The sequence below is a fragment of the Lytechinus pictus genome, chromosome 2, assembly GCF_037042905.1.
Source record: "Lytechinus pictus isolate F3 Inbred chromosome 2, Lp3.0, whole genome shotgun sequence".
Classification (NCBI taxonomy): domain Eukaryota; kingdom Metazoa; phylum Echinodermata; class Echinoidea; order Temnopleuroida; family Toxopneustidae; genus Lytechinus; species Lytechinus pictus.
Window position 1 is genome coordinate 10282916 of NC_087246.1, and position 12900 is coordinate 10295815.

Genomic DNA, 12900 nt, shown 5'->3' on the forward strand with positions numbered 1-12900 from the left:
TCTTTTACTCCAATCTTTCGTCTATATTTATCATAACATGAGATTACAACGACCCAAATCGCTTAATTAACCTGTAATTGTACCTGATGGAGTTTAAAGTCCACTAATGACAGGGGACTGTCGATCATACGCAACGGACGGGCGAGATGGGAGAAAAATAAACAAACAAAGTTCAATATTTAAGTGGGTAAAAAGATTTCTATCTTGGAGATTTTGGAATTATTACTTTCCGAAAGGGTTGAAGGAGACTGTTTTGGAAGTCCATCGATTGCCTATCACTGTTTTGCTCTTGAAGCCCCAGTCACATATAGACACGGATCCTCACGGATCAACACGGCAATGCCGGCATGATCCGGGGAGGTCCGGGGTCCTTTTGCCCCGGATTAAGTGTCGACGAGCGTTGATGATAGCACACACGGCATCTTCACAAGGATCTACACGGACCATGCCGACAGAGCACGTCGTCTACACGGATCATCTGGTCGTCAACACGGACCAACACGTCGTCAACACGGACCAACACGTCAGCAACACGGACCTACACGTCAGCAACACGGACCAACACGTCAGCTACCTTGACCAACACGTCAGCTACACGGACCAACACGTCAGCAAACGGACCAACACGTCAGCTACACGGACCAACACGTCAGCTATATTGACCAGCACGACAAATGAAAATCTGCTCATAAAAATGAGCTGATTTTTGTTTTATTTTTTTCATTCATTTTCTCATCCTTGTCGCAACATCGAAATTGTTTTCTGAGTGAATCATAAAAAAAAGTATATAAAAACTCAAAACCTCCTTAACCAGTACAAACGCTGTTTTATTTTTTATACAACACAGTTTACTGTTTTTAGAGTAGTTGTTAAGTTCTTGAAATCTTAAACAAGAAATTCAATTTTGAATATTTAATCTTAATTAAATTAAGCATATGCTAATGTCAACTGTTTAGTAACTACTGAAAAGTTCATACAGTAAACAGTGTTGTAGAAAATTGATGGGGAAAAAAAAAACACGGACTACTAAATTATACTCCAGGCAGCTACACGGACCTCCACGGCAACTACACGGACCTACATGTCAGCAACACGGACCAACAGGTCAGCTACACGGACCATCCCGGACTGCTTGTCTACCCGGCAGTCCACGGATGACGCCGGATGTTTTTGACAGTCAAAAACTGCCGTGTTGGCCTCCCGGACGTTCAAGGACCAACACGGACCACCACCACTGAACTGGAAATACGTATTTCCAGTTCAGTGACCACCACGGACCTCCAAGGATGCCCAACACGGATCTCTCCCCGGACCACCCGGATCAGATCCGGGATGGTCCGGGGTCTATTATGTGACTGGGGCTTAAAGAACAAACCAAACACGCAAGTGGCCTTCCTATATATACAAGTCATGTATGTGAATGGTATACATCATGACTGTATATACAAAGATCATGAAATCATTATAGAATAGATATTCAAGAACGGCCTAGGTATACATGATATAAGAAAATATCAGGTACCCATGAGTTGATAAATTGACATGTACACATGTTGGGCAACATATACTGTCCACTGTTTTGGGTAATGTATGTTGGTAAAAAAATATATATATTCTGGGCCATTATTATCCAATTCAGCAAATTTATCACCCAATTATTAGTTTTTATTACCCAATTTGGACATATTTTAACCAATAGTTGTGTGGACAGTATGTTGTCCAGTGATGGTTAAAAATTGACCATTTTCCCCCAACCTTTTTAAGAGTTTAAAAGAAAAGTCCTCCGGGCAAAAAAAAACACACAAAGAAGAGTCGATTGTTTTAGTGGAGATTATGATATTGACTACGATGCATCAAAATATTAATACATGTACTGTTAGATGAAAGTTCGCAAATTAAAACTCTGTCTGAAGCTTGCATGGTAATGATTTTAGAATATCGTCAAACATTAAATTCTTATAAAATTGTAAAGTGACCGTGAGATTTTTTTTCACCCGTTGTTTCATTCTGAAAAAAAGAAGTTACAAATGTTTGAAGTTTATATTTGAGGACATTTGGCTCTCTCTCTTTCTCTCTATTTTCTCTGATTATTTTTCTCTTTGATAAAAAAAACCCTCTTCAGCAAAATGAGAAATATTTCCATCCTCACTTCAAACAGGGGAGGGGGTATAAAACACCGTGTGTCTATACGTGCATGATAGGCAAACTGTGTTATAATGATAGATAAGTCAGGTTTGTTAGTATTTGTTTGATATATTTTACAATTGTCAGTTGGATCATTTCAAACCTACAGCATAGGCGGATCCAGGGGGGGGGGCCGAGGGGCCCGCCCCCTATTGGCGGAGCAAAAAATTAAAAAAGGAAAGAAAGAAAGAAAAAAGGGGAAAATATGAAAAAAAGGAGAGGGGAAAGGAAGGAAAAGAGAGAAGAAAAAAGAAGAGGAGGAAGACGAGTGAATAAAATAAGATGTAGGGAAGACTTGGAAATATAAAAAGAATATTTCATGTCACTATATAAAATTTTCGCTGCATTGCCTGTTAGGTGATTTTCATATCTTGTTCAATATGGAGTTTAAAAGTCAAGTTTGGAAGTTAATATACAAAACATATTTCACCTCGGAAATCGAACATTCATTATTTTGTGTAATTTACAAATTTATTTTTTAAAAGTGCTCTGTAAAAGTGTCAATTTTATGGTCTGAGTATTAACATTTTCTGCTCGCGCTGCGCGCTCGTAAAATTTTGATTTATTTGGTACCTATTATTTTCGTGTATTCCATAAAGTTTTCAAAATATCCCTTTTCAGGTCTGATTGTCAAAACGTATCAGCTACCGCTGCACGCTCGCATTTTGATTGGCGAGTTATGTATGTCTCAATATTGATTATACAACAAACTACTTAAAATCCCCTTTTCATGACAGTTCATCAAAAATTCTGGCTCGCGATTTGCCGTCGCTTTAAAGGTTAAAATATATTAACTGATGCATCCTATTCATAATTACAAAAGTGCTTGAAATGTCAAGTTTTCAGGCCATAATATCATCAGATTTCGCACCCTCATTAGGCATTAAAAAATAAGATATTAATTAAATTGTCCCTTTTGTTTCATCTCGCGCTAAGAAAGAGGAATAGGAAATTAGTCGTCATTTTCATATGCATGCCCTGAGGATGTCCCGGTCCTAAGTTAAAATTCAAAGTAATAATAATGTACGATCCATATCCACCTCACAATTTTTCTACAAAGCGCTTAAAATATAGAGCTGAAATCGACTCTTTTTTCAGATCGGAATATCAAATAGTTTAAGCTCGCGTCGCTTTGATTTTCATGACAAAAGATGTATTTAGAATACCTATAGATTTTAGGTCTAAATATGAAACACGCGCGCATGTTTATTTAGATACTCAACTTCTTCTCTATTTAAATCATTATCCAGTGTCAAATCACAACATCAAACATTTTCTGATCGCACTTTGTGCTTGCATTATTAATGTAGGAAGATCCCCATTTACTCATTTTTTTCATGATTTGCAAAACATGAATAGAGTGTCCCGTTTTTAGGTCTAAATCTCGATTTTTTTTCGCTCGCGCTTCGCGCTCGCATCAATTGCTTAGTTATATACCTATCTTGTTCACGATTACAAAAATTGATTAAAATTTTACATTCTTTATGTAGAAATGTCAAAAATGTTCAACTCGCGCTTCGCGCTAGCATTATTTGATTGTTTAAATATGTAACGTCTTCATGGCTATAAGTGCAAGCAGTCCTAACAGGTACAAAACGTTCAAAACAGTTCAAAACGTATATAAATTTTTCTGCTCGCGCTCTGCGCTCACATTATTAATGTAATGAAGATCCCTACTTACTCATCCTTTTCATGATTTACAAAACTTGAATAGAGTGTCTCGTTCAGTAGGTCTACATCTCGAAATTTTCCGCTCGCGCTTCGCGCTCGCACCAATTGTTTAGTTGTATACCTATTCTGTTTCATTTACAAAAAGTGCTTAATATAATTTCCATTCCTTAGATAAAAGTTTCAGCTCGCGCTTCGCGCTCGCATTATTTGATTTTTTAAAATATGTTACGTCTCCATGGCTAACTGCAAGCAGTCTTTAACAGTACTCTTTCCATCGTTCATTTCTGCTCGCGCTTCACGTTCTTAGTAATTATTCATTTGCATATACATCTTTTTCAGGATAACAATCATTGCCCAGAATGTTCAAAATTTTAGGAAAAAATACATAAGATTTCAAAAAAAATTTAGCTCGCGCTTCGCGCTCGCATCATATAAATAAGGATTATGATATTATAATATTTATGTCTATACATAGGAATAAAACTAAGAATAGACTATTAGGAATACACCCCTTCAAAGAAACCAAAAATCATTTTCGAGGGGCCGATTGGGGAAAATATGGCTGAAAAAAAATTTCGGCGAAGGTTGGATCCGCCCCTGCTACAGGGTGTGTAAAAGAGAGGCTTTTAAGAGGTGTGTTACAAGTGATTTTAACCGAAAGCATATTCTGCAAAGTATCACTGTCAAATCTCTATTTCTTTCTTTGCTTTTCTTCATTTTTTTTCTTTTACCACTGGAATATTGTTTTAAAGCCTACTTTATAGGAAATCAGGATGTATTTTATGAGATGCATTTGTGGACTTTACATGGAATTGTAATTTGGTCGGGAGACTCGGAATCACGACAAAAATAAAAAGAAATAAGTGCATTATTATTATTTTTAGGTATGAAACAATTTTCCAGGTATGAAATGTGCTGTAGCAATTTCGTTTGTAGCTTTCTGATATACAATAATATTACTCAATTTACAGTAAGATAGGTGTTGAATATTGTTCTTTTAAAAAATAAAAAAATTAAAACATTACCGAGAGAAGGCGCTAAATATCATGAAATGAAAAAGAATCTGGGGATAATAAGGTCACTATATACTTTTATCAGATTAGAATTGTAACTTATATTTTGATACATGCTAATGTTAACTGTAAGAACAGTTTTGTACTTAAAGCTATTGACAAGTCGACTCTGTCACAATGTCCTTGTAGAATAAATTATGTGGCCCTAATAACGATAACAAATAATTATAATGATAATAATAATAATATGAATATGAATACCAACCACAGCAATAATGGTAATGGTAATAATTATAATAACGATGGTAATAACAATAATGATATTGAACGTAATAATGATAATAAGTATGATGATATAAACGCTAAATACAGTGCGTCCCACAAAAAACGAAACCGAGATCTATCGATGATTTATCATAACTTATTCACCTCATTCACCTCATTCACGCATGAGTGAGCAAAAACAATTTGAAGAAAGGATACCAAAACCCATTTGGCAGGCCGTATCTGGGTTTTAAAAAGAAAATCACATGACTAAAAAGTTGATTATCTGCTCTTTAATTTGATACCTCAATTACAGAAAATGGTCAAGAAATAACAAAGTTCTGGTTATTTGAAATAAGGCTTGAATTTCAATAATTTCATAAAATGAAAAGGTTTTACAGGCTAGCGTTCAAACTCACTTGACATTCCGTTTTGTTGACGATCAGCCATGCATTAAGTCTTTTGTTACCGTGCGATAGCTTCTGTGGGTAACCGGTGAAAACACGTTTATTTAATGAAATTATGGAAATTCAAGCATTGTTTCGAGGGATCTTAACTTTTTTACTTCTTGACCATTTTCTGTGATTAAGGTATCAAAGAAAAGAGCAGATATTGAACCTTTTAGTCATGTGATTTTCTCTTTGAAATTCAGATACCCCCCGCCAAATGAGTTTTTTGTATCCTTTCTTCAAATTGTTTTTGCTCACTCATGCGTGAATGAGGGATTGTCTAAGTAATATCAGGTGAAAGAGGAGATTCTAAGCTTTACATTGGTAGGTCATTTGTCTATTTTGTTTATGATTAAGTTATGATAAATCATCGCTAAATCTCGGTTTCGTTTTTTCTGGGACGCACTGTATAACCTGCCTTTATCTTTACAAAAAGGGTTGGAAATTATCTATATGTGTGTTATGTCGAAACCAAAACAATTTTTTTTCATTCATTGTCTTTTTAATCTACGACTCGAGATACTATATCGCTGATTGAAACCAAATAAATATCAATTGCTTAATCAGTTTTCTGTATTAATAAACGCGAATTATATTGTCTCAGCTGTTCAAGTACAATTTTGCCAAGTGCGAGTTTCAATCTCTCATTTTCTCATATTGTCAGTCACGTGATTTTAACTGGCGAATAATAGACCGTGCACCATATTTGGCTCTTGTCTCACTGGTACATTTTTAATTCATAATAATCGGGATCAGGAAACGGACCTAAGGACTGAAACTCAAATAGAACATCGTCCTTAAAACGATGTAGGCTATGCATGTGCAGAGGTTGAAAGGAGGTAAAAGTTAAAGGAGTAAAGTTAAAAATCAACCGATACGTATCTGTTTTGTAAGAACCACTGAATGATTAACTGCAGTTATTTTGATGTACAATGTACTTTGCGAAAGACCACTGTCTTATGTATGTTTATATAAAACGTTATTATTCCAGTGGAGAATTGAGCAGTTTGGTATATAAAATGGAAAATACTGGAGGAAATTGAAATCAATTTACTTGCGACATCTAGGAATGACGACATCCATGATATGATAAAAACTATGCTTCGTTGATGTCATCATTTTAAAGTGAGCAGATATAGCCTCCGAAACCATGTGCAAATATTCCTTCAGGATGCAATCAAGGAAAGCATAAGAAAACACTTCAATCGACATTTTTTCTACGGTTTTCTTGCATGAATAAGGACCCGCTGTGACCAGTTGATTGAAAGTGCAGGATGGCTCTCTATCAGACTCTGTACATTCAAGTAATATTTATGCTTCTCCATGGACTCCTAGTTGGCGTGAGAGTGGATGCTGACGTGGGTGATATCAACACGAGACTTAATCATACATGCTTTTTAAACATGACAGAACACTTAGCCAATTGCTCATATCGTGATCTCCCGTCGATTCCTCAAAACCTTCCCCATGATATACGTTCTCTTAACGTATCTGACAATAAAATATCTGCGCTCTTGGATACATCGTTTACGAACTACTCACTGATTGATACTCTAGACTGTAGTTATAACTCTATAGACTTCATCCACAATAAAACGTTTCATGGTCTTACGTATCTTAAGATATTGATGCTCCAACACAACAAAATATGGTTCCTCCCTATTTCCCTCCTGGAGGAAAATATTCACATCTCCTTGCTAATCCTTCATCACAATAGACTTACTGAAATTTCTCCTGTTTTTAGGCAAACTGTACATTCTATAGGGGAAGATGGCGACGTTGGATGTAAAAATTTGTCACGATTTGATTTGTCTTTCAATAGAATCACATCAGTAGAGAAGGAAGATTTCGTAGGTGTTCAGCATTGTTTCATTGATAGCTTTTACTTAAGTGCTAACCGAATAAAGAGTCTCCCTCGTGGTGTTTTCACATACCTGCCTGCAGTCAATTTACTCATCAATCACATAGAATTACATGAATTCATCACCGCTTCTTTCATTGGTAATAAAGCGATAGTCAAAGCGACTATAACTAGGTCAGGAATAAGATCTATTATTCCCATGAATATATCGACTATTCCAACTAATCTTTTGCCAGGTGTGAATAAGCTTTACCTTCAATCCAATAAACTATTAACTATCCCAAGTTATGCCCTGCGAGGGTTTGAACATCTCCAAATTCTAGACATTGGATCAAATCATATCACTAGTGTGCATGGGGATTCCTTCTGTGGCCTTAAGTCGCTGGTTAGTTTGAGGTTAGCTGTGAATAAAATAAAAACTCTTCCCCTTAACTCATTTGCTTGTGCCCAGAAACTTGAACGAATTGATTTGTCACATAACGAAATTTTTGAATTAGATCCTGCGTGGTTTAACGGAAGTCAGCGACTACAAACTCTGATAGTATACAAGAGCAACGTAAAAGACATACATCCCGTACCGTGGAATGTATCTAATCTTCAAAGTTTAACGTTGAGTAATAATAATGTTCGTTCTATCAACAGATATTCGTTCATCGGATTAAGTAGCCTACGAGTTCTTGATTTAACAAGGAACCGTGAACCACTCGATATTGCCATGGATGCATTTGTACAAAATTATAATTTAGAAAGGATCATCATGGAAGATTTGATCAAATTGAATTTGAATGGTTGTTTCAGCAATATGCATCGCCTGAATTTCCTAGATTTGTCATATTCTGCAAGCCGCTTAGATATTTCATCTCGTGACCAATTTAAAAATACGTCGGCACTGAGAACTTTGAATTTGACCAGAACATACCTCCAAACAGAAGATTTAGTTCAATTCAAGGGCCGTGTGCCATTGTTTTCAGGTCTAGTCTCATTGATCATTCTTAACTTGCAACACAATCATTTTAATGATTTCCAATCAGTTCCTAATGCATTTACTCCACTTTACAATCTTCAGGAACTAGATCTAACAGACTGTCGCATAGAACGCATCGATTCCCGGATATTTAGGAATCTTTCGTCACTGAGAAAGCTCTCATTGGCCGTGAACGACATCAAAGATGTCCCTGAAGAAACTTTTCACGATTTAACAAATTTACGTATCCTCAGGCTAGAATTTAACGCTGTTGCGGTGATTGGGAAACATCTGTTTTCCAGAACATCGTATCTCAAAGTATTATCCGTCAACAACAATCAAATTTCCACGATAGACCCCTTTACAGTATTTCCAATAAATCTACAAACATTAGTCATTGCGAACAATCCTTTCACATGTACTTGTCAGCTTGCATGGTTCCGGGAGTGGATAGACAAGGTGAATGTAGATGTCTATGAGAAAAATGACACTCGTTGTTCTAGTACCTCGTTGGGAACGTTGAATAACCACACTCTTTGGTCGTTTAACCCAAGAGATTACTGCGGAGTCGATATATATCTTATTGTAGGTGTATCTCTGGCCGTCGTGTCTGTTCTGTCAATAGGAATTCTTGTATATGTGAAGCGGTGGTGGTTGAACTACAAGATGTTCCTTTTGAAGTTAGCCATCGTTGGGTATCAAGAATTTATTGAAGATCGTACAGCCGATGACTACGAGTATCAACTTAACTTGATGTTTCAGGAAGATAACGAGGAGTGGGTCAATGACAGCATGAAACCGTTCCTGGAAGAGAGGATGCCACACTTGGAACATATCGTCTTCGGGGATAGAGATCTACATCCAGGGTTTTTCTATCTTGACGCCATATGTGACGTCATCGAAAACAGTCACAAAACGGTCCTTTTGCTTAGCAACCAGTCGGTGAAGGATCCATGGTTCATGACTAAGCTCCGAATGTCCGTGGAACATATGAATGATACCAAGTTGGAGAAAGTTATCCTCATATTCTTGGAGGATATAGAAAATGACCACCTCCCGTATCTTGTCAGGCTTCTGTTGAGTCGAAACAAACCTCACCTGCTTTGGGTGGATGATGATGAAGATGGACAAGAATTATTCTGGGCGAAGTTTCAGAAGAGTTTGAAGGCTAACAGAGAAATGAATAATGTAATCCCAGTATAAATGATAACAGATCATAATCAACGAAAATGACTCCTTTAGTTAAGATCATCTCTTATAACTTGCTGTTGTAATTTTAATCGTGTGTTGGGATGTGAGGTATGTCTGATGATTGTGTCGACAATGAGAGGGGTGTTTTTGCATTGTTTTTGTTTGAAAAAGAAAAGGTGCATTTTTTACTTTGCCCCCACTTTCAACTTTGCTCCGCCGCCCTGTTAACATACCTTGAAATAAAGACTCGAACTTTTTATAGTCATTTATGAATACATAATCTATTGAATGTCATTAACGTCCACACAAGCAGAAAAATGTCAATTTGAATAAATAGAAGAAAATCCAACAAGCCTAACGCTGAAAATTTTATCAAATTGGATGTAAAATAAGAAAGTTTTGACATTTTAAAGTTTCGCATATTTTTCACCAAAAAAGTTGTAATCATTCACAACTCGGTGACATGTAAATGAGAGAGTCAATGATGTCCATCACTATTTATTTTATTATTCATTGTATAAATTATGCAATGCTTCATTTTTTACTGATTTAATATTAAGGTCCAACTTTACTGAACCATAAGATGTTAAAACAATGGTAATACCACATGTTCAGGAAGGAATAAATCTTTGTTTCACATGAAAATGAGGAGAAAAATATTTCATATAATGAAATTCATGTGCATACTGACTAGCATGTGCATTTAACTGTTTCGTTAGATTAACCGATGTGTTTTTACATCCAATTTACATGAAATTTCCAGTGTTATGCTTGTTTTACATTCCCCTTTTTTATTCAAATCACTTTGTCGTTGGGTGGAGTTGTCTTTTAAATGGGTTTTTCCGACCCCTCACTCACAAATTAGTGGAGTTTATTTATAGACTCTTTCGATTTGCCATTTTATTGTTAGAAATGGTATGATGAGCTCGTAGATCCGGATCACTAGGTATTAATGTGGACAACCCCCCCCCAACAAAATACATTAACGCGCTTCTTTCTCACGATAACCCATTTTCACTATCATTAAGAATGTAATGCGTTTAGAAAATTCATTCATATAACTATAATAATGGAGATACAAACACAGATTATATCCGTGTTATAATTATGAAAGTCCTTTTATTAGTATCTATATCTCATTAAGTGATGCAATGAAAATGTCTTCAAACTGCTGTAGAAAAATCAAGAATATTCATGTTTTAGAAAATTAATGAATTACAACAAGAGCTTATCTAAGTGTCTCTTATTTCAACGAAACAAAATAAATAAACAAACAAAAAAATCAAGGAATTCTTTCTGGTATAGATTGCCCCAAAAATGGAATGACGCTCTTCCAGAATATTTCATTTCTGAGTCAAGATGTTTTATGTTTTCATCTTGCCCTTTTAAAACCAAATGATTGTTCGATCACTAATTACGGAATCAGTAAACGCCGCTACGATTGTCGAAGCTCTTATGCAATAAGTTTGCCAAATTCATATCCGTTTCAAGTACATTTATCATTTTCTCATCTATATACTTAACGATCACATAATCTCAATCGACAACTTATAGTCCACTTGAATTGACGACTCATAATTCATTTATTCCATCTAGCGTTGCTCTTATCTAATTTTCATCATTATAGTAACCATTATCAAGTGGTACTGAAAAATAATGATAGTAAATTATCAATATAATGGTTATTTCAATAGGGATCTGTCATTATCCATAATCTTGGCAGACATTTGTGATTAACGGATCGTTCCAATTTGCTAATTTATATTGTTAATGAATTTGAGGTATTACAAGTCCGTATCAATATGCATAGTATACTAATGTTTTTCCCAACAACACTGTAAAAAAATGAAGTGCTAATTTAGCACTTAAGATGCTTGTATAGTGACTGCACTACGAGTGCTGATTTTCTAGTTCAAATTTAAACTAGAAAATCAATACTCGTATAGTGCAGTCACTTTACAAGCACCGCAAGTGCTAAATTAGCACTTCATTTTTACACTGAATGTATACAATATATTACCATCTTCATCACGCATACTTGAATGTGTAATGTGTGTAGAAAATGAATGTTCATTTTATATCATCTTTATTTTATTATGATTGCGAGTCTGAAACGCAACAAACTACACGGATCAAAGCTCACAATAATAAGTCGCATTGCAAGATAATCTGAAATTGGTTAAAATAGTAGGCCTACTTGATGCAATAAACAATAGAAATTCAGATAATTACCAACGAACGTAGAGGGCGTCAAAACTTAGGCATGAAAAACTATTGACACCCTCTGTTGAGAACGACCTGTAATGTTTGAAAGATGAACTCTTCCTCGACCTACTGAAGCACAGAACCGAAGTGTATGACGGGCATCCGTTTGATGAAAGGCTCAATGAATATGATAAACAAAAACGGATTAAGTTCATACCTTAGTCAAGAGTATTCAATACTTTTTAATGTCAATACCGATGATTGCTTGCCATATTTATTGAAAGAGGAATAGTGTATTGTTGGTCCCATTTAGTAGGTTTACGTTTATTGCTGTTAACTTTCATCAATATGGGCCCATAAAGGTTTAGGCATTTACCCCATGTCTATTATTAGCCATTAAATTGCAACTTTACAGAATGGATCGGAAAAATTATGAGCTCGTGGTACATTGAGGCATATTGTATTAATGTATAATTATGTATTTAATTAAAGACATTACAAGTATCTTGTGAAAGTTGCTTGCACAGATAAGAAAATCTTTAATTTTCTTACTCAAGTTTCATGGACTTGTAAATAAAGAATTCCTTCAATTAAACCATTATCACGCTGTGATCATTGTGTTCATACTCTGTCACAATGTTGTTTCCAGGTAGTACAATCATGGACCTACTACTGTAGCAGGTCTATGCATCCAGCATTTTGAGCTGGCGACCGAGAAAAATTTCACAGGTATAGCATTAATGTTGTTGATGTTTATTAGTCATATTTTATTACTACGTCAGTGAATTTTTAAGAAGAATAGTAATACCTTTTCTCTTCTTTCTGCATTTCTCTCCCTGTCTTCACTTGCAGACCTTTCATGCTAGACAAATCCAAAATGTATGTTGCTTCATAATAAACAATATCATAATCAAACTGGACTTTACATGTGTCAATTATGCACTCAAATTCCAAGGATTTAAAATAAATCTAGATCGGCTGTGAACTGAATAGTGACCAGCCGAATTATCTGTTTTTTATGAACAAAAACGCATCAGGTTATCAACAATTTTAAAGATAAATATTACATAAAGGAATAGATTTCTGCAAACACAAAAT

General features: G+C 35.5%; 1 protein-coding gene across 1 annotated transcript; it reads left to right on the forward strand.

Annotated features, from left to right (window-relative positions):
* Positions 1-6693: 6693 nt before the first annotated feature.
* LOC129275709 (slit homolog 1 protein-like) lies at positions 6694-10906 on the forward strand. The gene has a single exon (XM_054912207.2). The coding sequence runs from the start codon at positions 6856-6858 to the stop codon at positions 9607-9609; it is 2754 nt and encodes a 917-aa protein (XP_054768182.2). The 5' UTR covers positions 6694-6855; the 3' UTR covers positions 9610-10906.
* The last annotated feature ends 1994 nt before the right edge of the window (positions 10907-12900 follow it).